Source organism: Pagrus pagrus, assembly GCF_965226575.1.
Source record: "Pagrus pagrus genome assembly, chromosome: 1".
NCBI classification, from domain to species: domain Eukaryota; kingdom Metazoa; phylum Chordata; class Actinopteri; order Spariformes; family Sparidae; genus Pagrus; species Pagrus pagrus.
In genome coordinates, this window is record NC_140185.1 from 6175649 (window position 1) to 6202946 (window position 27298).

The 27298-nt window shown below is 40.8% G+C and overlaps 1 protein-coding gene across 5 annotated transcripts in view; it reads right to left on the reverse strand.

Moving 5' to 3' along the window:
• Nucleotides 1–1469: 1469 nt before the first annotated feature.
• The window catches only part of arnt2 (aryl-hydrocarbon receptor nuclear translocator 2), a 68380-nt gene continuing 42551 nt past the window's right edge, over nt 1470–27298 (reverse strand). For all 5 annotated transcript variants that reach the window (XM_084354172.1, XM_084354169.1, XM_084354168.1 and 2 more), the window contains 9 exons: nt 26270–26344; nt 21376–21527; nt 15592–15667; nt 13964–14087; nt 13701–13803; nt 13428–13566; nt 11436–11586; nt 4599–4744; nt 1470–4465 (listed from right to left, as the gene is read on the reverse strand). In XM_084354172.1, the coding sequence (XP_084210298.1) occupies nt 4367–4465; nt 4599–4744; nt 11436–11586; nt 13428–13566; nt 13701–13803; nt 13964–14087; nt 15592–15667; nt 21376–21527; nt 26270–26344 (1065 nt within the window). In that variant the 3' untranslated portion in view covers nt 1470–4366. The remainder of the gene's footprint in view (nt 4466–4598; nt 4745–11435; nt 11587–13427; nt 13567–13700; nt 13804–13963; nt 14088–15591; nt 15668–21375; nt 21528–26269; nt 26345–27298) is intronic.

Here is a 27298-nt window from a genome sequence, read left to right on the forward strand (position 1 = left end):
CAATCTGATAAATTGTCAACAGATGGTTTTCGTCCAGAAACTCAAAAGGTAAGACGTTATTTGGTCCACTGAGGGAATGCTGAAAAAACATTCAAACAGTTCTTCCTCATTTATAAATGAGTGTAATGTGATGACCACACTGCAACGATAACTATCCTCACATGGTATTAGAGTACAAGACACCTCTTCATCTGTTCTTCATCATCATTTATTTTATCTATGGCAGATGTGGCCAGGGTTTGGTCTGGACTCAAGTCTCTCATATCACAGCAACACATCAGCCTCAGTAAAGTGCTGCACAGCCGGCTGTCAGTTGCTGGAACATGATTTCCCTACATGGATCCATGTAGCTCTGATAATGTACAATGACATCACTAAAACCAAACCTATCAGTGAGTTAGCTGTCAGTTCATGACTTCATGTTCACATCTCTGTTTGTCTGTAAAAGGTCAGTGTGGAGGAGACCAAAGAGACAACACAGCTGTCAAACTGATGAACACCAGCCTGAGGAATCTTTCACAACCTACAACTCATCAGCGCTGTCAGTGAGCTACGATCTATCTATACAGCGTCAGTAACTGATCTGAGCTTTACACTGAGTTTCAGCTCATAAACTCAGTTTATGCTCACTTTAGCTGTCTGTTTTGGTTTGTTCTCATTGTGTTTGTGTTGTGTTGACCCACTGCTCACTACCTGCTCAGCACCTAACAGCAGTCAGAGAGTAGCTGGGAGTGTTTAGCAGCTGAACAGCTTATTTCCCTCAGGAGTTATTAAAGACCAAACACAAAATAAAGAGAGTGAATACTGGACTTAAATTCAGCAGGTAGTCAGAAACATGGCTCCAAATGACATGATCATGAATGAAAATGTTGCTCCATAACTGCTGAACATGTAAATAGGTGGTGTCTGTGTTATGTTCACAACTGGTTTCCACAGACCTAAAGTGGTCGGAAGTCAGTTAATACAGATAAAAGCAGCAATACCACCAAGTGAAAATACTCCATTACATGTTACTTCAGTAACTTATACAGTAGTACTGCCCGAAACATGTAAACAGGCTTTAATGTGTAAAAACACTTTCCATACATTAATAAGAAAAATGGCTCCTGTGTTATACATCATAAGATGTAATGTGTCCATACTGATGCTTCAACATGCAGGCAGAATGTTCATGTTGTAGTTTGTCAAGGTGCAGCTAGTTTTAACTACTGTACACACAGCTGGTTAGTGTAACAGACACTATAAAATGATCATACTGTTGTTGGTTAAATCTTAATCTGTGCACACACAGAGGACACAGAGGAGGGCACTTCACCACCTCACAATGTGACTCAGCTTGTAGTGTTCAACAGAGTAAGTCCTGTTTCCACACAGTTTTACTTCTTTTCTTTTTTTTTTTTCTAACACAAAGAGCATCAGAATGAAGGATTTTGATGCATGAGTGAATAATGAAGGCTGAAAACTTTGAATGGAAGCCACGTAACCAATAAGAATTTATTGTCACAAGCACAATTTGTTACACAAAAATAATGGGTCACATTTACACAATTTATACAGGTCTAGAACTCAATGTACAATTAACAGACTAACTAAATACCAATAGTTAAATATGTACTCACATTGCACACAATATCATTAAAACCTACACAAAAAACACGTACTGTGTGAAAGTAACACGAGTCGACATAAAAATCACATTATTTACAAAAAAAACATCGATTTGAGATCTTTAGCAAAAGGACTCTGATGTCTGTTCAAGGTTCTCCCATCCGTCTGTCAGAGACATTATACAATCTATCATGTAAAAGCTCCCCCGCTAGAAAGTATTATTCAGTCTCTTAAGAGTTGAAAAGATTATAAAGAAATAAAGTCAAGTAGCCAGAGCTGAAGAACACCTAATACACTAGTAAATACTGCGCTTTGCTTGGACGGTATGGCGGTTTTTCCCTTTAAAGCAGGCTGGTGAGATTAGCAGTTAGCTTCATGAAGTGCACTTTAAGCCTTAGCTTAGCAACTGTCTGCGATGAGTTTTTTTTTTTTTTAATGTATACATAGAATCCTTCTATACCTGCATCAGGGCGTCACTACATATAGGTTACACAATAAGGTTGATGGGGAGAGTGAGGACAGCAGCAGGTGGAGAGGAGCAGCTTCTCTCCACCTGCTGATGTTTGGCAGAGTCAGCGATGGTGTGCAGGAGGCTGCAGCCGGCAGATGGCGTCACATACATCGCACTGTGTGTCTGTGGGAAGGTGTAGTGCTGGGACCTTGTGGCATGTACATCAACAGTGTCGTGGACTGCTCTCTACAGTCACTGCAGGAACTACCAGAGGAGGTGATTGGTCAGCTACTGCTGTATTGGTCCGACTGGTCCCGCTGTCAGACTGACACCAGCGGCCAGATTGTCCTGTGTTAGCTCAGTTATGTGCACATGTACACACACAGTATAGAGCAGACTCATACGGTTACTCATGAATGGATGATAACATGACTGTTGAACTTTGCCTGAACATAAAGCAGACCTGCTCTTCATTTGGCACTGATAACATCCCATAATGACACTAAAGCAGCCTCTTTGTCACATCATGTACTGACACGTGAGCTGTGACAGCTACTGGCTGATGAAGCAGGCAGGTCAAATGTATGAGCCAGCATGTGTTATGAACACAGTGCCTGATGATGAACCTGTGTGAGCTCAGTAACTGTCGAGACCTCCATGTGACGATGTGCCGCTCACACTCACTCTGCTCTACAGGCCCGGTGTGTTCTCTCAGCACCTTCTTAAAAAATACAAAATTCTCACCATGCACAGAGTCAGACGGTGTTCTGCAACAATGATCTCCTCAGTCACAGTTGAGCAACAACTCTGACAGCATGGGGGTAACTTTTGTGGAACAGTTTAGGCCTAAATTCCTCTGCAGATAAGTGACGATTAATCACTACGGTGTTACTTCATCTTTTTACACGAAAACTAAATGTGAAGACTCTGTGCAGTAGAACTGTGTTCCACTCTGTTGGCACTGGCCGACTGTTCAGCTCAGCGACTCAGTGCACAGCAGGAGAAAGTGAGAAAGAATGGAAAGCCCTTTATCCTGTTGCTGTAATGTCCATGATTTCACCCATTTAGTGCAGTTTCTCCTTATTGTTCAGCTCCGCCTCTTCACCACGGCCGTTTGACACTTTTTATCAGAACTATTCTTGAAGAGAAGTAGCTATGTTAGTGAGAGCGGCTTGTGACTCATTAGATAATGTGTAATGTTCTTCATGTGTAACTGCTGCTTTATCAGGACAATGGTCTGTACCTTCCCGTCTTCCCTTTTTGAATGATTAATAACTGCTGCCTGCTGGTATGGAGAGTTATTTCCTTTAATGCAGACGCAGAACGTACAGCCTATCTTGCCATCGGCTGTAGTCCGCGCGGTATGTTCGAGTGCAGCTTGTTGGCTAAGAGACCGGAGACATGAGGCGACATGAGTACTTTGATGTCTGGGCTCAAACACTAAAATGTTAAATTGTCTACATACAACATATTTCCTGTTAGGTGAATAATGAATATTCAGGTCAGATTTACAGCAGTAATTCACTTCAGTTTCAGTAGTCCACAAACTGCAGACACACTTGTGTTTAACTTCAGACAACACTTTGTGTCAATCCTGTGAAGGGACTCATTCTACAAGTGTCATGGCTGACATATAGTGCACTAAGGCATAACTTGTAGTTGAAAAGGGCAGCAGTGGAGGAGCAGTCACCACGTTTCCTTCTCTGTCTGTTGAACCTTTTGTTCAGATGTAATCATTCAATCCTGAGAACAACCTCTGACACACTCTAGAGCTGTGGACATAGACATGTTGTGTATGTCTCTGGGTGTAGTGTATGTGCAGTTGGCACAGTCAAACCTTTTGGTCAAACGATGTCATGAGGATGTTGCTTCTTGGTGGATTTCAGACTCAAATCTAGGTAAAAAATACTGATACTGATCTGTAAGAGTTACAGCTTTAATCACCTGACTGACCTCCTCTGGTCAAACCGCTGCTGACTGCAGAGAGCTGAACGTCAAACACTCCACCATTTGTCCAAAGAGCTCCAGACAGTGTCCATCACGGTGAGGACAGACAAAGGGCTCGTCCAGGTCGACTGACGTTCCTTCCATCTGACAGCAGACTTCCTCTTTGCAGCGATGAGGTATGTGTATGCTCACAGGTACATACTGTGGAAACATTAGTGGACTGTGTGTTTGTGTGTGTGTGCACCCAGACATTCACCGTGCTGCACATGAGCTGTGTGTTGGTGAGTCAGCAATATAGAAAAATGAGACAACATGAGAGATGAATGCAGTTCAGTCCAGTTCTGAGAGGGAGAGAGATGGTTACTCAGAGAAGGGTGGGAACATGCCGAGGTCAGCGAAGTCCTCGATGTTGTAGTTGGCTGTGCCCTGGGTGGGATCTCCAGCCATGGGTAACATGTCCTGCAGACACACAGGGGGAGGGGGTTGCCAGGTCAGTGGGTTGCTAAGGACACATATCACATAAATGTGTACACTGGGCAGCAGCCAGCAGCTGGACACACACTACAGCAGTGTGTCTCAGTGTGTGTGTTACCTGGAAGACTTCTGTCTGGCTGGGGTTGGGGTGTGTGTGCTGCTCCCCGGCCTGCTGGGAGTGATGCTGGTTCTGCCACTGGGACCAGACCTCACTGGGACGACCCTGGAACTGGGCTCCACTCTGACTGCTCTCCCCCGACACATCTGGAGACACACACAGGATCACACTCGTACATGAGAGCAGCTCTTCATAGAAAGAGGTCCAAAGAAATTCAAACTTTAACTTCATTTCTTTGACATAATTTGGTCAGATGACGCTATCAACACGGAAAGAGCAACAGGACAATTGTATTTGAAATGACTTTTAATTTTGCTTTATTATGAATTCAATTCTTCACTCGGTACACGCGGCTTCTCCAACTGATAATAGCATCAGGCTGATCATTCTTTGTGTTAACCCATAATCATTATGACCAATATTTAACGAGGGTCACAGATATGGAATGCTAGCCCACTTATTACTTGATCATTGTGTACAGTGGCGGCTGACTAATGCAACGATAGTATGACGCCGTTGGTGCCTGTACTGACCTACCATTAGCTAGCATTAGCAACGTTACGAGTGCAACAAACTGGCAACCACTTGAAAGGACAGGTGACTGGAACAACAGCGGTGTTGTGGTGTGAATGCGATGGAAGGAGGGAGATGGAACGCCTCATTTACTGGCTGAATGTTATCAGTAGCACCTTTAGGACACTGTGGTGCTGTGCATGCTGTGTAAAGACTGTTGCCATAGTGTCCTAAAATACAGCATCATATAAATATGACACTGAAGTAATCACTGGCTCAGAATAGAATACAATGCACATTTTTCTGTTTGACTCGGCAGCATTGTGGGTTAGGGTGAATTCAAATCAAAGTTCGTGGACTTAGAAACAACGATTAGAAATATCAGGCCGCCTTTCTTATCCTCCTGCTCTCTCCTCCTCTTCCCGTTTGTCTCCATGTTGCTCAATTTCTCCAAAACAGCCGAGGTTACTGGAAGCTTTTTTCCTTTTACTTTCAGGTGATTTAAGAGTTTTGGTAGTGAGGGTGTGTTAATTGTGAGTATGTGTAGAAGTATATAGTTTGTGTGCACAGTTTTTGTTTGTCTACAATGAAGAAAACTTCTTAATTTAGTGAAAGTTTCACCTTTGTTTTCTGTTTTAACAAAATAATGATAATGAAAATATTTTTTCTTCCAAACTCGGTGTTGAAATGATTAGTTGATTAAGCAACAAGTTAATCAACAGAAAATATTAGCCAAGTTTGATAATAGATTTATCTCCAATGATAAAGAGTCCTTTATAAAGCAACAATGCCAAACATTGATGAGATCAGCACTGGCTGGAGATAAAATTGACTGAGTGATTTGAATATTTAGATCTAAGTTTCAAACATACTTACTAAGTTTTATAACAACACTTGTTTAAAACTACAACAAACCATCTTCGACACATCAACTGAGTAGCTGACGGATGCTCATTCTCTAATATTTCCCAGTGCAGTATCTGGTAGCATGATGTTTTTAAGTTGATGATGGAGCTCTATCTAACTGTCACAGCTCACACTCTGTACTATAAACAGATGTTGTTGAACTTCAGTTCACCAGACGTGGGAGGGAGGTGAGTGTTGAAGTAAACAGAGAAGTTACAGATGTTTTTCTCCCACACTGGCAGTAAAAGTTATGACAGGGCTATTAGAAATATCTCTTCCTGTAAAGGATGATATTTCTCTTGCTAGAAGAGGCTCCATCGAATATTCAACACCAAAAACACAACAACAAATACCAACCTGCAATGAACAACAAAAAACACACAAAAACAACAAAACATATAATGTAAAAATCACCAGTCCCGCTTTTGATTTCCATGGTTGAAATTGAAAGCTCATTTAGATCAATTTTCCATTGAGAATTGGAATCATGACCCTGGCACCTGACACCTCAACATGGCATCTTTTGCTGCTGTCTGTATCAGAAAAAAAGTTGTTTTTGTAGTCTATATCAGCACAATACGGAAGCAGAATGAGCTAAATGACTTACAATGTCTGTCACTCATGCACCAACAACTACATTCCCTGCTGACAATGCAGCAGCTACACGCTTCTTCACAAAATATGAATATACAAATATGCACACGCATACACACATTTCCCCTACAAAGCTGTTTTGAGCGTCTACTGAGTGCATTATAGCAAAGCAGATTGATAAGCTGTCTGCCTCTCCCTGCAGAGGAACATTCTTACTGTTTCACAATAATAAACAAAATGCTCATCTCATCTCCGAGCAGCTACAACAGCCGCTGATGGAGGGAGAGAGAGAGAGAGAGCACACACAAAAAATACGGACGGAAAAGTAATTAACCAAACACACAGCAGGCCGCCTGTGTGTACATGAAGTGGAAAGCAGACAAGATAAGGAAAAACAAGAGCTTATCGTAAGTGAATAATAAAAACAAATGCAACAACAGGGTACATGAATGGCACTGGCTGTGACTGACAGCATCCTTCAGATGGTGTGACAGGAGAAGGAGGAAAGAGCGAGAGAACAACAGAGTGAGCAGAAATAGATGTTATATAAGAATCAAACTCAGAGAGTCAGCCAGAGAGAACAAAAGAGAGGAAATAATGGCAGCAGAGAGAGAGAGATCATCCATTTGGCTAATGTGTGTGTCCATTAAAAGGCCATCAAGTAGCAGTGCATGCTGGACATGCTTCACTCCTACAGCCATGTGGACAACAAGCAGCAGGAGTCCTGAGCAGCCGGCTGATGAGCCGTCACTGACTGAACACACACTAAAGTATTCTCAGCCTCTTCTGCTCACGATTCATTTGTAGCTGCTAACCAGCGCCATGGCTCGGACAAAACAAGATGTCGGTATGTAGGTTGCTCCACCATTTTGGTTCAGAGTGAAATGTGTCCACAAGTGCCGTCAACATAATCTCACTTTCAACCATAATTGCAGAAATTACTTAATTACTGATTAATCTGCTGATTATTTTCTCAGATAATTGATTCATTAGGTCTGAAACAGCACCGATCATTATTCCCATAACTGTACATGTACAGTATGTGTACAACATGTACAGTATGTGTACAACATGTATGTGTAGAACATGTACAGTATGTGTAGAACATGTACAGTACGTGTACAACATGTATGTGTAGAACATGTACAGTATGTGTAGACCATGTGTGTGTAGAACATGTACAGTATGTGTACAATATGTATGTGTAGAACATGTACAGTATGTGTACAACATGTATGTGTACAACATGTACAGTATGTGTAGACCATGTGTGTGTAGAACATGTACAGTATGTGTACAATATGTATGTGTACAACATGTACAGTATGTGTACAACATGTACAGTATGTGTAGACCATGTATGTGTACAACATGTACAGTATGTGTACAACATGTATTTGTAGAACATGCACAGTATGTGTAGACCATGTATGTGCACAACATGTACAGTATGTGTACAACATGTATTTGTAGAACATGCACAGTATGTGTAGACCATGTATGTGTAGACCATGTATGTGTACAACATGTACAGTATGTGTACAACATGTATTTGTAGAACATGCACAGTATGTGTAGACCATGTATGTGTAGACCATGTATGTGTACAACATGTACAGTATGTGTAGAACATGACATGCTGATATCTCCAGGAGTAAAGTGTCCTCTGGGGATAAGACAGATATTGACTTTTTAAGGTTTGTGATGGAACATTAAATGCTCGACACTGATGATATGATTAGTCTTCAACAACACATCTGTAAATGCTTGTGTAACAAATGTACATGAAGTAAGGTTACGTTTGGTTACATCCTAAAACCTCCTCAGCCTCAGTTTGTAACACAGGCTTTCTGTCGTCTCCAGTGCCACCTGATACCCAAGTGACATCACAGTGACGGTCAATACCAATTCATTTATTGAACACTGACTAAATGGATTATTCTATTATTTGTAGGACTGGGTGACAAAATCAAATATCACAATGTTTGTGAACAACTACTTTGATATCAATATTTCAACAATATTGTAGGGATGATTGGTATTTTACTATATCCAAAAAGACCATGTTTAGTCTCATATCACAAGAACAATATGTATTACATTGCCAAGCCCTAGTGTATGCATTACCCCTAATGCAGACCCCTAATTTTCCTCTTTGTGTGCAAGTCAGTGTGTAAACACAGTGCTGACGTGTATCTGATTCTGTAGTGTGCCATGCAGGGATGTCAGTTCCAGTTTTTTTTGCTTTTGCGGTGACAAACCAGTTCATTATTAAGAAAAAAACCCACTGAGCTCCAACGCACCGCTCTCACATAACTGGACACTGTTTTGTCGCTGTGTCAGTGCAGGAGAAGGGAGCACACTGGACTGCATCTCCCAGTCAGCACTGATGAAGGTGCAGAACGTTAGCTTGTCTGCCCTGGCTAGGTTGACTTTTAGCTCATCCTTCTTCCTCTCAAAGTGTTTCAATGTGTTTCATCACAGTAGCTGCCGATGTCATAACTTGGACTCGAGGTGCCGAACTAGCTCTTTGACTCCCTCACCCTCTAACATACTGACTGACAGCATATCTCCTCAGACCAGCACGTCACTCTTTCTACCACCAGCTAGCAGCAACGTGATCTTTGGTTGCAACCATCCTCAGACATGGCAGCAGGCCGTTGTTCTTAATATGGTACAGCAACAGGCAACACAGGCTTTGGTGCCTTTCTGCAGCAAACGTTTCCATACTGTGCTACTGCTCAACTTTTTACCTCTGACTGCTCTAGCGAGGCTGTTAGCAAGTTAACTTAAAGACCGTCATACATAACCGCGCATGGTAATCTGAATAATGTTGACTCCCAGCAGCTCACAGCCTGTGGTCGACCACAACAAGGCACTCTCTAATACTGCTATTAGCCTTCTAAGCAGGCACCATTTGAACAGGAATTTAATGATACCAAGCTTTTTGCCATTTTGTGAGAATACTCCAGCACGCCGACAACTCAATGAAGGCAATCTGACACAGCGTTTTGTGGCAGTTTGTTGGTGGAAAAGAAGCTTTTATGAAGCAGTGTATAGAAGCACTCAGATGCAACCTTGCTGTGTTATTCATGACACTAAAAAAACGGCTGCTAATGCAGTGTGAGGTGAGAAAAAAGCTTTGAAGGCCATACAGAATGATGTACATTATTAGAGGATGGAACCATTAACAAGTGACTTTGGCTTCGTCTGCTTTGCTTCCCCATCCATGTAATTACCTCTGGACCAGGACAAAAATAAGCCAGTAAGCCTTGAAAGCAGGGAAATGATTTTCCTAATTAAATCAAATACATGCCAACTGTAACCCGGACTTAGCTGGAGCCAACAGCAAGCTTCTCTTTATTCTTTATAAAGCTCTGATCATTATTCATTATATTTAAATACACACTGTATGGAGACCGTCATTGCATACGGAATGAATCATGTGAGTGCAATGCTCACAGCAAACAGCTAATGTTAAGGGATCTTTCTGAGCTCAGCAGCACACTAAGCTGTTGATGCAGGGGCTTCATTACTGTGTATCTCAACCCTTTTGACATATAGAATATATCCAACTTACTGAAGGAGCTTTACTGACCTTCACTTGGACAGGAGAAGTGGAAGCATTTTGGATAGTTCAGAGATTACAACACTGTGAATTTAATATGGGAAAAAATACTACAACACAGATATCAGAGCTTCCACAGGTACACTTGTGACAATGCTTTTAACTCTACAGCATATATCACATCTCTGCTTCACTGTAACTGAAAATACCTTCAGATGAACTGAGCCAGTAATGGTGTTGTCACTTGTAAAAACACTACATAAATCAGCTGGCTGGTTAGTCTATATACAGACTCTGACTGTAGCAATGGACTGCACATTGTGATATCTTGTAACATTATCTGTTGTTGGATAAGGCTTGGTGACTCGCTGCCCTGTCGAGCGACGAACACACACAAGGCTGCTGAGTTTATAACAGAATAAGGTTCATACTGTAAATCTGAGAAGCTGAGTTTATCTGCTGAGAGTATATTACCTGTCGAGAAGACGCACCGCAGCCTGTGTATCATGTTTTCTTCCTGTAATGGTGTCAACAATGCAGAGGCCTCTGCAACAATATTCATCTCTGTCTTGAAACAATAGTGTCTCTTTACTCTTTGGTTTCTCTGCTACCTCAGCTGTACAGTATGCTGTGGGTCAAACAACTTTTAATTTCAACTCACCTCTGTCCTCCAGATAGAGCACAACATAGAGGAATGACTGTATACTGTACTGTACTGTATGGATATACTGTTCTCCATTGTATACCAAAAGAGTGCTGTTGCTGCATGAATTTCTCATGGTTTGATCATTTACATACAAATGTAACCAGCAAGGCAGACCTCATTAAAAGGTTTGAGTGAGGATGTCATTATCATTAAATGACTGGCTGCTGTGATTTTAAATTCTCTTGACTAGATGAATTATTCTAAGATTCCAAGGAAGCTCAAAAAATGCGTTGCTCAAGTATTTGTTTTACACGTCCAAACAACAACAACTACATTAATCCAATTTTGTGAACATTTGCAGAATTGCGATATACAGTAAAGTTAAATGTATTCTGATTAATATGGTGCTGTTGGTTTCAATGCTATTGTCAAGCCCACCTTGATAACAACAGGACTTGTGCTGTGATTGCTCCAGTGTTTATATGATTGACTGCGTTTGCAGAGAGAAAGACACACAGAGACTTCATGTTTTGCACCATACAGGTGTGTGTGTTTGTGTGTTTGTGTGTGTGTGTTAAAATAGTTGACCCAGTGATAAATGAGAGCTCACCAAATGCTGTGCTGCGGTTTGTCAGTCCTGAGTAGGCGTTGCCGCTGGGAGAGGAAGTGGCTGGGGACGACAGGGGACTGTAGGAGGCCGGGTCAGTCTGGTAGCTGTGGCCGGAACCAATACCAAATGGACTGGACTGGGCTTTACTGGACTGGAGAGCACAGAGACTGGTTACATATACAGCATATCAGGGTTGGAACTGCACAGTCAACTCAAGCTTCAGTGTTATACAATCTATAATACAATGCAGCATTCACAGGTCAGTACAGTTTCCAGAAGACAAACTGTGAGTACTTATTTATCTGTTGATTAGATGTGAAATGAGCGAAGACCCTTTTCTTTTCTCTTTTCAAATACAAATGAGTGACAACCCATTCTTGTACACATGAAAACTGCCAACATGTGGGATTTCCACGAGTAGGCCTAGTTACAAAATGACACTTGGCTGTTTGCATGAGCTTGATGCAGCTACTGTATTTGTGTAACAGGACGAGAAGTGTTCACGATAAAAAACATGGCTGCCTTAAAAAAAAACAAAAGGGAGTGCGTTAGAGGAAGTGTGTCATGTCAGGCCAAAATATTAAACAGTGATTCAAAACACTTTGAGAACGCATGTCATTTACCAGCAATGTGTGGTTGTGCAAATTTGATTTACGAACACTGGACAAGTGTTTGGCAGGGCAACCCTCCGTGTTTGGCCAAAGCCCTCCGTGAGTCAACACAGATCTCCAGTGGAAATGATTAAGGGAGCTGTGTTTTGTTAACAGTGCTGTACTCTGACTGAACACAGTCACTGTCAGGCTGTAAATTATGAGGGTGAGAGCCAGGTTGAAAAATACAGATTGGATTTTCCTTTTATTTGATACAATCTTATCTCGACAATCATGTTTAAAAAGTCATTGCACAGCAACGCAAGCAGCACCATTCAGAATATGCACTTAAAACTGCAATTCATTTTTCACATCAGCAAAGAATTTTGTTGTACAAAGTTAACGACGGCTCCCACGGTGCATTTCAACAAGAAACGTCCGTTTAAGGAGCTCAGAATTCTGCCAGAAGCACGACTAACAGCAGGTGTGCTGTTGAGAGAACTCATTTTATCATTTGCAAATTAAATATGTTTACATTTATTTATTTGTTGTGGAGTTAACTTTGGTTGGATTAAGTAACTGAATTTCTGACTGGATGGTTCTCCATGGCAACAGCATTGGGGGTTCGTGTGTATTGTAGAACTGCCGCCGTGCCAAACAATAGATACATACATATACTGTACATACATTTTCTTAATAACAAAGTTGAAATAATTGAAAGACGTGTTCCTAACATAAAACCTATACGATTATCTGAGACAATCCCATGTGTTTGTGTAGACACAATATTCCAACGACCCCCCAGACTGATGTTTCTTTACTTTACTCATGTAATTCAATAACCCATCTGTTTCAAGAACATCAGCCTATTATACATTTTGGCAGCTTGTAATGGTTCAAACACAACCTGATAACTTTGTGTTGAGTCTTCTTTCATTCTTCCAAAACAACTTTGTGCCCTGGAAAATAGTTTGGTCAAACAGGCTTTTCCAATGTTGGGCAACTGCACTGCTGAACGGCAGCTTAACCTGTTTGTTAGTAATTCATGTCTGCTGTGTTTAGAGGTGCTGAAAACATTCAGCCTTCTTTTCAACTCATCATCTGGCTCAAGTAATTGTGATGCATTCGGAGGTTCCTGAACAACAAAGAAGTCAGTCCACTGGAATGACCTGACCAGTGCAGCAGTGTGTCTTCAGGACAGATGAGCCTGTTAAAAAACATATGCTCGGCACATTTTCCCTCCTAGCAATATTGTGATACACGCACACACACATAAAATGTGGCAAATAAGTCCATCTGTTAGCGGGCACCAGATGAGCAGAAAAAATCAGTTTGGCAAGGGTTCGCTTGTGTAATAAACACTGTTTGTGTGTATATGTTAGTTTGTGTGTGTGTGTGTTACCTGTCCAGAGAAGGGGGGTCGGTTGCCTGACCATGCCACCTGGCCTGGGTTGAGCTGTCTGGTGATCTGAGCTAGATTCTGATTGGACGAGCCTGATGGCTGGATGTCGTTGACGCCAGGGACGTGGATCACAGACGAACTGTGCGCACAAACATAGAGTGAAACATGAAGCTCAGTCTGACACTCTGCTATCACAGCAGAAGTCTAACCGAGTGAGTTCTGGATGTGACCTGCTCAGCATTACACGCACTAACACACATCACTGACATGTACCTGAAGCTTTTGCCAGAGTGTCCCTGCTGGAAGGGAGAGCTCTGTGAGTAGAGCTGCTGTCCTCCAGCTGTAGAGGAGGGAACCATCATCTTCTTATCTCCCGCTACACACACACACACACACACACACACACACACACACACACACACACACACACACACACCAGGGTCAGCATGATAGAAACAACAGAGAGGAGACAGCTGATACAGAGTAAGACATATTCATGAGATGTAGTCAGATGTTTGTGTATCTGTGTGTCTTACAGCCAGAGATGCTGGTGTACATCTCAGCAAAGCGGGGGTCTCTTTCTTGGGAGAACAGGGCTTCTGTCTTGTCGATGTTCTTCGCTGTCTCATGGACTCCACTGCTGACGCTGGCCACAGGCACCTGAGGGTGGGGGTGAAGCGGGGTTAAGGGGTTAGGAGGAGAAGAGGGCTGATGTTAGGGATGATTTGACTTGAACACAAACAATCCACTCATCTGCATAGACACGAGTAAAACAGATGTCTCACACACTGGGATTCCATCCAAATACTTCTCATGTCAATAAACAGGGTCAGATTTTTGCCAAGTCGATGAGCAAAAAGGAAAGAAACGACATTGGATTTTGTTTTTGCCAACTAGGACTTCCTACTCTGACACACTTGATGAATAATGGTCCTGCGGTTGTGAAACATCACATGAAAGGACAAAAAGTTATTTTCTGTATATCCATTTACATGAACCGCTGCTGTACATTAACACATGGCCATTAAACATTTGTTATCTAATAATCATGTCCAACTGTTTCAATTAAAATGTCTGTCTGGAGGCATCTGTCTGTAATACCCTGGTGTATTACAGGTATTTGTATGATGTTTGTGCAGTTTTACTATTTTATATACTGAATCTGCTTTACATACATTAAATTGTGAAAAAAAAGCCCTTAGAAGAACAGTACAGCCTTTTGGTATCTGAATGGGTATATTCTACCATGCTGTCATTAAAGAAGATGTTTATGATTTTAAGATGCGGTATATATCAGAGTTTTGAAAACTAACAGCCAATTGTGGGGCGATTAAGAAAAAAAACGAAAAAAAACTGAGGAATAACGAATGAAGGGAACGACGGTAGCCTGGTGGGGAAGAGTTGACAGTGAGTGAACTTTAACATGGGAGCAGACAGTGAGGGGTTGTGTTCAGTAACTGCAACACTGCCACAGCAGCTCTTACTGTGCCATGTTCAACTCATCAGTGAAACTTTAGCTGGCTGGTTAAGCAGCTGGAGTTAATGTTGGCCAGCGGACTGAGAGAGGATACATCTAAAGAGGACAACACCTCTGGACTCGGTAGATATCTCCAGACATCACAGGGGTGTGTTTTTTTTGGCATCTGCCTTCAAATTTATTCACAGTTTTTTGAAGGACCTCAAGAACTGCTGGTCTTTGGATTTATTTCATTTTTGTTTCTGTTTTCTTTGAAGGAGCTTGTGAGCTATGCCTTCAGTATGATGCAGTAGGTTACTGAACTCTCACTGCATGGACTCACTCCTCTGAGCACCAGCTGACATGCAGCACAGACTTTCACAGACTGTGCACACAGATTTGTGGGCCCAACTGGCTTGTGAATATTGTCTGTGCACAGCGGTAATTCTGCAAAGTTATTTAACTTTCTACTATTTTGTGAACCCCTCTTTAACCAGTCAGTTTATCTAGCACCCGCACCATAAGCACTCTAAATATGTGTATTTTTGATTAATGGCCCTCTCATCGTCATTCTCATGTGTGCCAGAGTTATCTTCTCTCTTTGTTATGGCAGTGATTAACGTTGTTATGGCAGTGATAAAGCCGATAGTGAGACGCTTCCATTTCTATCCAGCTAGTGTTAGTCTTGGTTCTGAAGCAGAGGGTTACCTGGGAAAGGTCGTAGGCAGTCAGTCCGTCTCTCTGGTGAACCTCCAGTTCTGCCTGCTGCTGCTGCTGTAGCTGCCTGCAAAACACAACACACCATATACAGCATCAGCACCTCAGACTACAAACTGACACAATCTACTTACATTTACATATAACTTGTGCAGATACAAATTGTATGTTGGGGCAGGAGGTGCTGAAATACCCTCTGACACAACAATAAACCAAGAAGATTTATCAGTCCTACTTCAGCTGGAGACATTTCAGGCAGTTTTCAGATGCATTGACACTAGTGCAACACCAGCATTACTACCATGGCTGTACTGATCCAACTCAATCTCACACTCCATGTGTTAGTGGGGACACAAACTGAACCTGAGAATTCATTCATTTGAAAAGACCTCGCTTACACAGCCTGTTTTGAATGCAATAGGCTGGAAGAACGTTTATGTGAAAGGTTTCAGGAATAAGATACCCCGCTGCTGTAAAAGCTTTGGATCACTTCAGTGTACTTCAAGACCAAAACAGTCAACATGTGGAAATGAAGAGCTCTTACTGCAGACTCTTTAATATTATATGGGCTATGGTATATAACCCATATTACTATAAAAAATTATAGTGGGCTATTTGTTTAGTTTAAAAGCTTCCCCTCTCCGTGCTTTCCTTTCAATGCTGTTGATATACACTGCTCAAAAAAATTAAGGGAACGGTATAACACCAAGTCAGTTAAACTTCAGGGATATCAAACTGTCCATTTAGGAAGCACAAGTGATCGTGAATCAGTTTCACCTGCTTTGGCGCAAATACAAAGTGACAACAGGTGCAATGGAGAGGCAAAAACAGGACAACCCCCAAAAAGGGGATGGATTTCCATGTGGTGGCCACAGACAATTGCTCTCTCCTCATTCTTCTTGACTGATTCTTCCCTAGTTTTGTGTTCTGCTGGTGTCCTTGTCACTACTGGTAGCATGAGGCTGTACCTGCAGCCCAATCAGGTTGCACAGGTAGTCCGGCTCCTCCAGGATGGCACTGACTATTTACTTTGATTTGCAGTGTGATTTTGAATCCAGCCCTCAATGGGTTGATGATTTTGGTTTCCACTGACCGTTGTTGCATCATTTTGTTCTCAACTAATTGAACAATGTACATCAGTAAAGATTTTCAACTTGAATAATTCATTCATCAAGATCGGATGTGTGATTAAAGTGACACTTTGAGTCAGTGTTTTAATTTGTTTGAGCAGTGTATTATTTGGCCTACATGCAGAAGTAGACACAGAGAATCAATGATTTATTGAATAATTGCACATGTGACATCAGTGGCTGTTCGCCCCAAAACACAAACACCCTATCATATAATGAAATCCAACAAATCAACCAGCCTCTGAATTTATTATTCAAGAGTTAATAAATTCAGAGAAACAACACCTCTCAGACTATTTCTGAAGCACATTAAATATTAAGTATTCACCAAAATATACTTAATACAGGCGCTGCTCTTAAAAAATATTGAAGGGAAGTGAAGGAGACGGAAGAGAAGAAAAGCAGACAGGCTACACAGTTCCCCCTGCTGTAACTTGCACTGGGCTAAGTTTCTACAAGCACGACAACAATTTCAACATTTCTGGTGCGTTAACGCAGGGTGCCACTGAGCTGTGAAAGACAACAAAAGTCACACAGCTGTGAAACTTCTCGAACAATTTGTGATGATTTTTCTGAGGTCTGCTCAGTGTCAGCTCTTATCAACCATGAGGCTACAAAGAGAACAAGACTGCTGCTGCTGTCAAACCCACACAGGTGTAATTATTTTAATAATACACAGTCAAGAAAAACTGAAATAAAACTCCTACACCACAGTTAAATAAAGAGAATAAAGAATAGACAGGGCAGGATGGATGGAAGAGGTGGAGAATTTCAACCAGGAGAGAAAAATAAAAACGTATTATTGATCAGCTGTTGCTGCTCATACATATATGTTCATAATTACATTACATTTTTATAAGCCCAGGCAGGTATCCTGGAGTTATAAGAGTTTATTTTGTGAGCAAACATCACAGATTGTGCACGTACAATGATAAATGTGTGTATTAATAATAATAGTAAAATATTCATTTCTAGTGAGTATGTAGTAAAAATGGCACGCAGTGGAGACATCAAACAGGTTTTACCTGAGCCTGGACAGCCTTGTTCAACATTTTAATGTGGCTATCTAGCTTCCATTTCAACTCAATTCCACAATGTAGTGACACAGAAAAAGCATCAAATAATGTCGAACCTTGAAAAATTACTTTAAAATGTGGTTAAAAACATTTTTTTCTTAATTTCTTCCTTTCTTTGTGTGCCATGATGACTCTAAGGCCCACGCAATACACTAAACTGTATGAATCTAAACACACAATATTAAATATGGTGGCTGTGCCACTGCTACAATGGCAGTGTCTGTGTATGTGAATGTATGAGTTAGTTTGTCCATATATATACATAATGCCATGCTCATTCCAACATGCACATAGATGTGATTTGACTCAAAGCAGTGAGGCCAGAGGAGCCTGCTGCCACAGCAGGTTCATCAACTCGTTCTCCACACAGTCCTTCCAGCAATATCAGCTGGAAATGAGCTTCTGCAAAGGCTTATTTTATGCTCAGAGATGGCAAAAGTTTGCCAGTCATGGCTTCGATGGCCTGTGATCAGCTGCAGCACAGAGATAAAATGGAGGAGGCACTAGGCACATGAGCAGTTCTATTCACCACACTCTACACGCAGTCAAATCAACAGCTAGCTACAGACCATTTCACTGATTGGACTGGCTTGGTGTATCATTCCATTAGGCAACCAAACTATATCTGACTGAGGAGTTTAACAGGCGAGAGAGTCTGACTATACTTTGGCAGTTGAAGTGACATTTGTGCCATCATTAGGGATTAAACTTAAATGGATATGCTGTGAGAGCAGCAGGGACCAGACGACTGATATCATTTCACATCGCTCTCCCTGGGCATGTGTAGAATTCATTTGAAATTGAAATCAATTTCACGTTCAAAATAAGAACAACACTGCGGTTTTTAACACTGCAGTTAAAATTATATTTCTTACTGAAAAGACCAGATGGAAGGTCTGACAATTTTCAGGGCAATCTAGGAAAATGTACAACAAGATATTATAACTGCACTTATCACAGCAGATGTGATGAAACATCACACAATTGCCCATTATATTGTCTCTCTGCTGTATTAATACAGAAACTGTTTGCTTCTAAAGATGAATCGCTTAACATGTATCACAACTCCAAAAAGAGAAATTGGGTGATTATCTTGCAGACAATTTACAAAGGAAACAGAACTGAAATCATAATTAATAATATGCATCATGTTCAGCTCATACCTCATCACCAATATCATTACCATTATCGTGCACTTCTATCACTATAGTTGTGATAGATGAATTCAGTGTGCATCACTCACTGAGCATTTGCAAAATATGTAAACACCACACAGAGGCTCACTGCGCATACTGAGCTGCTCTTGCTCATGCTGTTTATTAATGCACAATCTCAACAGTACAAGGGGATTGCCTACTGTGTTCCCATATGAACACTACATATATCTATGTATGCACACACAGGCGACACACAGGTATTCACCCTGCTGTGAGGAGCTGAGGAGAGTCCTCTGCTTCTGAATTTTGCAGGATTCTGATAAACGAGATCCATTTTTTCTTATAGTGACCTCATAAATCCAACACATTTCTGTTAATATTCTGGCTGCCACTTCAGCCCCAGGGTGCTGCTGACTCATGTACCTGTAACACACACACACACACACACACACACACACACACACACACACACACACACACGACTGACAGCTATTAGCTGTATGTTTACATTGGTAATCCAGTGATGACAGCTGAGAGCACTGGTAGGAGGAAGAGGACATGGATGTCAGCAGGTGAAGACTGAGAGACACTGACTATTTCCAGTAGTGTGACAGTGTGAATCTGTCAGCGTCTCAGTCCATGATGACCAGTGCCCAGATGAAAAGATGTGCCCATTCACCCAATGTATGCACATAAGTCCCCTTCTTAACTGGTGACTTACTCAACGGTGACACCACTGCCCCCTACTGCCAAACACCTCTGCATGCCACTGGCTGTACAGGAATCTCATGTTCTGCTACAACAATAAATAAACTAACCACTGTGATCCAACGTGCAGACAGACAGCTCTGTTTGGTTTTACCTCTCAGAAATTGACTATCGAAGACAAATGGGATCATAACTATATTAGTGATATAAAAAATATAATAAAATAATAATAAAATAAATAATATATGAAAAATATGAATTAATTAATAGATGGATGAAATAAAGTGCATATCTAAATAAATCAGTATCCACTAAAATACATCAATATGTTTACCATTATAAAACCTCATTCTAAATGTATTTTATATATTGTTTGATTTATTCAGATGAACTCTGTATGAAGGCTGGCTTTTTTATTTATTTCACTTCTGTTTTTTTTGCTTCTCCTGTGAAGGCCCCTTTTACTTTTTTAATCATTTATGGATGAATAATCATCAGTCAACCTTTCAGCGCCTGACAGATACTACATTTTTGGGGCTGATGCTGATACTGATATTAGGGAGTAAATAATTCAGTCGGCCAATATACACATTTTTGCAATGATCCCTCAAATGTATTCATCAACGACTTGTGACAGATATGTAACAGAAAAAGGATGTTTTTAAGGAAAATAAAAATAAACTTTATTGTATAAAATCAGTCACTAAAACAACAAACTTCACTGAGAATATAATAACTACAAATTATCCCAAACATCGATAATAGCGGCCAACTAATATATTGGTTGGTTAATCCCCCAACACGAACGTGCGTTAATGGTGACACACATCTTTTGGAGTACATAGAGTACCTGACAATGTCTTTTTCAGCTCACTACCAACATCTAACCTGGACTAACACCAGCTCAAACCCCAGGTTGAGGACTTAAGCCCAAGGTAATGAGCCACATAAGACAAGCTTTAAAATTATATTGCTAAAATGATTTCTTAAAAAGAAACATTTTTCTTTTACTTCTGTTTTACTTATCTCATGTAAATAATAAATAGTTTACTGGCACAGATATTATGGTGCTGTTAAATTAGTCCCTATGTGTAAAATGAAACACATTTTAGGTACAATGCCAGTGGCTAAAAACACCTTAGGAATTGGGGTTGGGCCAATGGACAATGCATTGCTGTTGGGGGACGGCCATCGACAACTAATTCCTGAGTATCGCAACATTGTGATGCACCAGAGAGAACAATTAAGTGGCGTGTCCCCTCAGACACTATTTTCTTCTTAAACCAGCTTAGTTAGGAGAACCCAAGAGACTTGGTTAAATTTATGGCAGCAGTGTTTCTTTGTCATGCCGTCTTTATACACAGTTTTCTTAGCTTAGCTTCCTTGGCTAGTCGGCCAATGTTGTTTTATGCATACAGTATGAGGCTGAACAAAGCTGAGTTACTGCTTAACATTCTGTGCATAGTCTACCTTGGAGTCCAAAAAAGCCAGCCTTTAATTAAAACAAGTAAATTAAAAATTATAAATTTGAATGAAGTGATTTATCATCAGCAAGCGAATATATAGAAAAGTGGACATTAAACATATGATGAAAATTATATCACGCAATGAGAGCACAAGACCTTCAGTGACTTATAAAAATATGCCTACAGTACCAATTATACTAAATAGAAAATGTTGTGTGGGTGAGTATGAAGAACCTACTTGACATTGGTGTTGGTGCAGATGATGTACTCGATCTCATCAGAGTATGGGTTCTGGAAGGTGAAGCTGCTGGTTCGGATCAACATCCACTCCCTGTTCTTCATTCGGAAACGATACATGACCGACAAAACCTGACCCTTCAACTTCACCACCTGCAGAAGGAAGAAAACTTCTAGTTAATATTACTGTTTCCAACATGCCTTTATTATCCAGCAGATTATGAAGGTAAGAGTAGCAGAGATTGAAACTAATGTGACAACAGCTTTATGTATATTTCATCCGGTTACAATCCTCTTCAGAGTTGTTGTTGACAATTTCCAGTGTGTTCGCCTGAGAGTCAAACATTCAATTAGCCATGTTGTAATCAAGTCTAAATTAAACGATTTTAGCAAAGCAATCTCCCCTGAACCAAGAACACTGAGTAGTTTATTCCATTTCAGTTTTACAACTTGTCAACAAGTACAAGTACTTTCATCTGGATGGAGAAAGAATCTTAAAGCAGCTGTTCAAAATCATTTTAGTAGCCCTGGTTTCTAAGTTTTGGGTTGGGCTATCATATAATCATGGTTTCTGCTGTATCATACATCTTCTGTGGCAGGCTGCCGGTACCAATACTTTTCCTCTCTGACTGTCTGACTGTCTGAGAAATGAAAGCACTGCACTTCTTCCAGTGTGAAATAGACCTAAAATGACTGCTGAGGCTGATCACAGACACGGAGAACTTTTCAGTCCACACAAACAGAAGAGATGACAGAGGAGACAAGGAGAGGATGGAAAGGCGAATGTTCCTCTGGTTAAGTTCAGCAAAGAGGTCAGGATGTTGCTGTTTTGCTGATAAATAGGATGGATACTGGTGTCTCTGAACAGACTACAGAACAGATAACCACTTACTCCCACTGGGTCAGATATTCGGCAAATACAACATTAATTACCATTGCTATGCTGATGACACCTTTATGTCCTGCTGACACCTTGTAGTAACGTCTTCCATATTGTCTTGTCTGAATGACAGCAAATGCTGGATGTCTCAAACTTTCTTAGTCTGAACAACTCTAAGACAGAAGTAATTATATAAATTCCCTCCAGCTCTCGGAAGGACATCCACCAATTTATGTCTGGTTTTGGCCATTTGTCTATCCATATAAAAGAAGAGGCCTAGACCGTGGCGTGGTTTTTGACTCAGGTCTCTCTTTTAATGCTCAGGTGTCGAAAGTTGTGCAGTCTTGTTTCTATCAGCTTAGACTGATCTCTAAGGTTACACCCTTTCGCTCTTTTTCAGATTTATTAAAGGTTATTCATGCATTCATAACCTCAAGACTCGGCTACTGTAATGTACTGAAACATTCATAGGCTTCAGTTAATTCAAAATGCTACTGCTCGGATTTTAACTCGCTCTAGCAGGAGTGAACACATAACCCCAACTCTTGCTGACCTTCACTGGTTACCACTTAGTTTTAGAATTGATTTTAAGATTGTATTGCTTTTTTTTTAAAGCCCTACATGGTCAGACACCACCTTACATTTGTGATCTTTTAATTTTTTACAAGCCTGATCGCTGTTTGAGGTCCTCTGGCAGGAACCTTCTGTCTGTTCCTGAATCACGCCTTGTTACAAAGGGCGATTGGGCTTTCGCAGTTCAGGCCCCAAAACTTTGGAATTCACTGCCAGAGGATCTCAGATTAGCCAAGTCTGTGTCCACCTTTAAATAATCACTTAAAACATCATCATCACTTTTAACATTTTTTTATTGTGGTTATTTTAATTTCTTAATATACCTGACTTTTATCTACCTGTTTATCTCGTGTATTTCAGTGTCTGCCTGTGAAGCAATTTGTAACTCTGGTTTTGAAAGGTGCTTTATAAATAAAGTTTATTATTATTATCATGAAAACCAGATCAAATAAACCAGAAAGGTATCAAATTAAAATAAAACAACTACACAGATCTTTCAATTCATAGATACCCAGATCAAATTAAATAGAGACATAGATCAAATAGATTTTTTTAATCACCTATTCAAGTGGTGAGTATTAGACAAAGTAATAGAAGTGCAGTTGACCCAGTTCTAATCAGACTGATCTCTGTTGTTGATTGAGAAGGCTAAATACTTGCAGACGTATGCACAAAACATAATCAGTGAACCTAATCATTCAGCCTGTCAGCACTGTCAGTCAAACCAAAATGAAACACTATGATGAAGGGTAGCTTGTCTAAGAGACAACCACTTGTGGAATATACTTGAATAACAAAAGTGCTGATGGATTGTGTGTGTGTGTGTATTTGTGTATGGGCTGGATGAAAGGCAAAGGTTTCCACCGTGAGCAGAAGAGGAAAACATTCCTGGTCAAATTAACCATGAACCTGCAGAGAGATGTGTGACGTTTTACAGGCTATACTGTATATCATCAGTGTATACAGTATAGATATCTGATCTGTCAGTAGTTTTAATGTTGTGTCTGATCTGTCGGTAGTTTTACTGTTGTGTCTGATCGGTCTGTAGTTTTACTGTTGTGTCTGATCTGTCGGTAGTTTTACTGTTGTGTCTGATCTGTTGGTAGTTTTACTGTTGTGTCTGATCTGTCGGTAGTTTTACTGTTGTGTCGATAGTTTTACTGTTGTGTCTGATCTGTCGGTAGTTTTACTGTTGTGTCTGATCTGTCGGTAGTTTTACTGTTGTGTCTGATCTGTCGGTAGTTTTACTGTTGTGTCGGTAGTTTTACTGTTGTGTCTGATCTGTCGGTAGTTTTACTGTTGTGTCGATAGTTTTACTGTTGTGTCTGATCTGTCGGTAGTTTTACTGTTGCGTCTGATCTGTCGGTAGTTTTACTGTTGTGTCGATAGTTTTACTGTTGTGTCTGATCTGTCGGTAGTTTTACTGTTGCGTCTGATCTGTCGGTAGTTTTACTGTTGTGTCGATAGTTTTACTGTTGTGTCTGATCTGTCGGTAGTTTTACTGTTGTGTCTGATCTGAATTGAACATTTAAATAAAAATACTGGATCCACTTTTTTTTTACCTTTACAGCTTGTAATAAATGAAGCATCTTTGATTATAAGTGTCTCAGTCTGTCTGTCTTTCAATACTGTTTTTTATCCATCATTTTAAAGATTGATAGAAGATCAATTAGTTCTGACCATATATTGCCTCCCCCAAACCTTTACTTTTTCTGGGTTTGAACTTGAACTACAATCTCTTAAATCATCTTAAATATATCTTGTATCGAATCATTTATGACTATATAAAGTACCTTCAAAGTGCTACACAATGAATCTGCTTAATCAAGATATAGTATGACTAAAAATGAAATCTTCCATTGTGCTTTCTTCCTCATACACAAACTTCTCTATCCAGCTTCAGCTTTTTTCTAGAGATAAATCAGTGATGGCAGTAGTATGCACTTTTCAACTCCCACATTTCCCAACGCCAGCATTTCTGTGAAAATGAGGGAATGTGTGACTGTACTCACATCAGTGACCACAGAATTTAAGCAGCACCTTAAACATTTGGCTGGCATTGAGAAGGACATTAACCTTGGTGCATCAGGAGCTTATTTAGATGCAATGTGATGATACACCTGACTTGACAGCAGTTCTTCACTCACAGCATCACTGTACCCATTAGTAATGTTATTTACTGGAGAGTGAAATATAATAGTGACAAATCATCTTAATATTGTGTCCAATAGTGCTGTTAGCTACTACAAGGAACTTAAGATTTTGCACGTAATCTGACCGGGTGAGAGGCATTAAGAAAAACTATTTTAAAACAGCATCATTTTGTGTGATTTGGCCCCCGCGTGCCTGTATGCAGTCCCGAGAACTTCTGTGCACGCTTCTGATGAGTCTGCAGATGGTGGCCTGGGGATCTCCTCCCAGACCTGGATCAGGGCATCAGGGATCCTGGACAGTCTCTGGTGGTACTTGGTGGCGTCTGATGCACAGATACATAACATCCCATAGGTGCTCAATTAGATTTAGGTCAGTGGAACAAGGGGGCCAGTCAATGGCATCAATGCCTTCGTCATCCAGGAACTGCCTACACACTCTGGCCACATGAGGTCGGGCACTGTCCTGCACCAGGAGGAACCCAGGGCCCAGCATAAGGTGTGAAATCCCTCTGAGGATTTCATCCCGGTACCTCACAGCAGTCAGGGTACCATTGACTATGACGTGGAGGTCTATGCGACCCTCCAAGGATACGTGTCCCCAGACCATAACTGACCCACCGGCAAACTGGTCATGCTGGATGATGTTACAGGCAGCACTACTTTCACCATGACATCTCCAGACTCTTACACGCCTGTTACGTGTGCTCAGTGTGAACCTGCGCTCATCTGTGAAGAGAACAGGGCACCAATGATGGACCTGCCAATTCTGGTGTTCTCTCGCAAATGCCAATCGAGCTGCATGGTGCTGGGCTGTGAGCAGGTCCCACGAGAGAATGTCGGGCCCTCATGCCACCCTCATGGAGTCTGTTTCTGACAGTTTGGTCAGAAACATGCACACCAGTAGCCTACTGGAGGTCATTTTGTAGGGCTCTGGCAGTGCTCCTCGGGTTCCTCCTCGCACAAAGGATCACTTGTGCTTCCTATGTGGACAGATTGATATCCCTGAAGTTTAACTGACTTGGTGTTATACTGTGACGATTAAGTGTTCCCTTAATTTTTTTGAGCTTATAGAAACATCAGTATTGAATTGAGGCAGTTCCATAAGTTTGAAACTTGCTCATTAAAGTTGTTCCATTAAATCAAGGCTCATGGCCCAGGACTACATAGGTTGCTCTCCTTGTAGCATGTTTGGACCCTTATCTAAGTTTTACTCGCATACTTACTGGTTTTGTGTGTGTCTGTGTGGCAAATACATTTGTTTGGCTTTATTATTTTCAGTCTGGTCTTACCTGTTGAAAACTTTCTCTCAAGTGACTCTGGTCCTCAGGATGACAGAACTCCAGAATATCTTTCCCCAGCAGGTCCTATAAGACAGAAAAACAGTCAGTTAACATGAATTCACCCTGTGAAATAAAGGGTTGGTTTAACCTACTAAACAATCTGTTATGTCATATTTCATACAGTCTATTGCATCCTACAGAAACACCTGCAATGTGTTAGAAGTCAGAAGTATAAGTAATAGTGGTACTAATTAGTTGAGCAAAGACTGGTATGTTTAGAGTGTACTGTACATGAAACAACTTCTGAATCAATGATACAACTGGAGCAACAGACTAATGCTGATAACAGATGAAGCTGCATTGTATTGTGGACATTAGATCTGAATGCCACGGTGAGGTAAATTAACCACTGTGAGTTCAAACACAGTACTTTGTTCTCCTCTGATTTTGAAATTAAAATCAGTTCCTCACGATAATAAATGCAGGTAAGCTGAGGTGGGAAACTGATTCACTGTGTGCAAACCTTTCCCTTAAAGGTTAGAACTAATGTTGTAATGCAGATGATCTCATTTGAAAAGTGTGATAAATGTGTTACAGTAAGATACAAAGGGTCTGCATTAATAATAAATGTCAAGTTAAAGTTGCTTGTCTAAACAGGATGTGTTTGTTATAATGTAGCAGAAAAACAACTCTGAGTCTGTTTCTTGTTGAGTAATGGAGAATCAGTCAACAAAGGCACGAGCTGACTGACCACAGGAATGTGTTCGACGTACCAGCGCAGGCAACAAATGTTTTTCATCCTCGTCTGCTTATTTCCACTGTCAACACAGCACCTCGTGTGTGGAGCTGATAATGTTAAGTTTTGCTAAGTCATGAATTTGCTCCTCATGTGGAACATGAGAAGTTAATCTGACAGCATAGCGTGACTAGAGAACCGCAACAGAGCCTTCGTGAATTATCTTAAGGTTGAAGGTCAAAGTCATTGAAAACAAGTGTTTGTGACTCACATATGAAGCTGTAAAAACTGGCAGGTGGTCA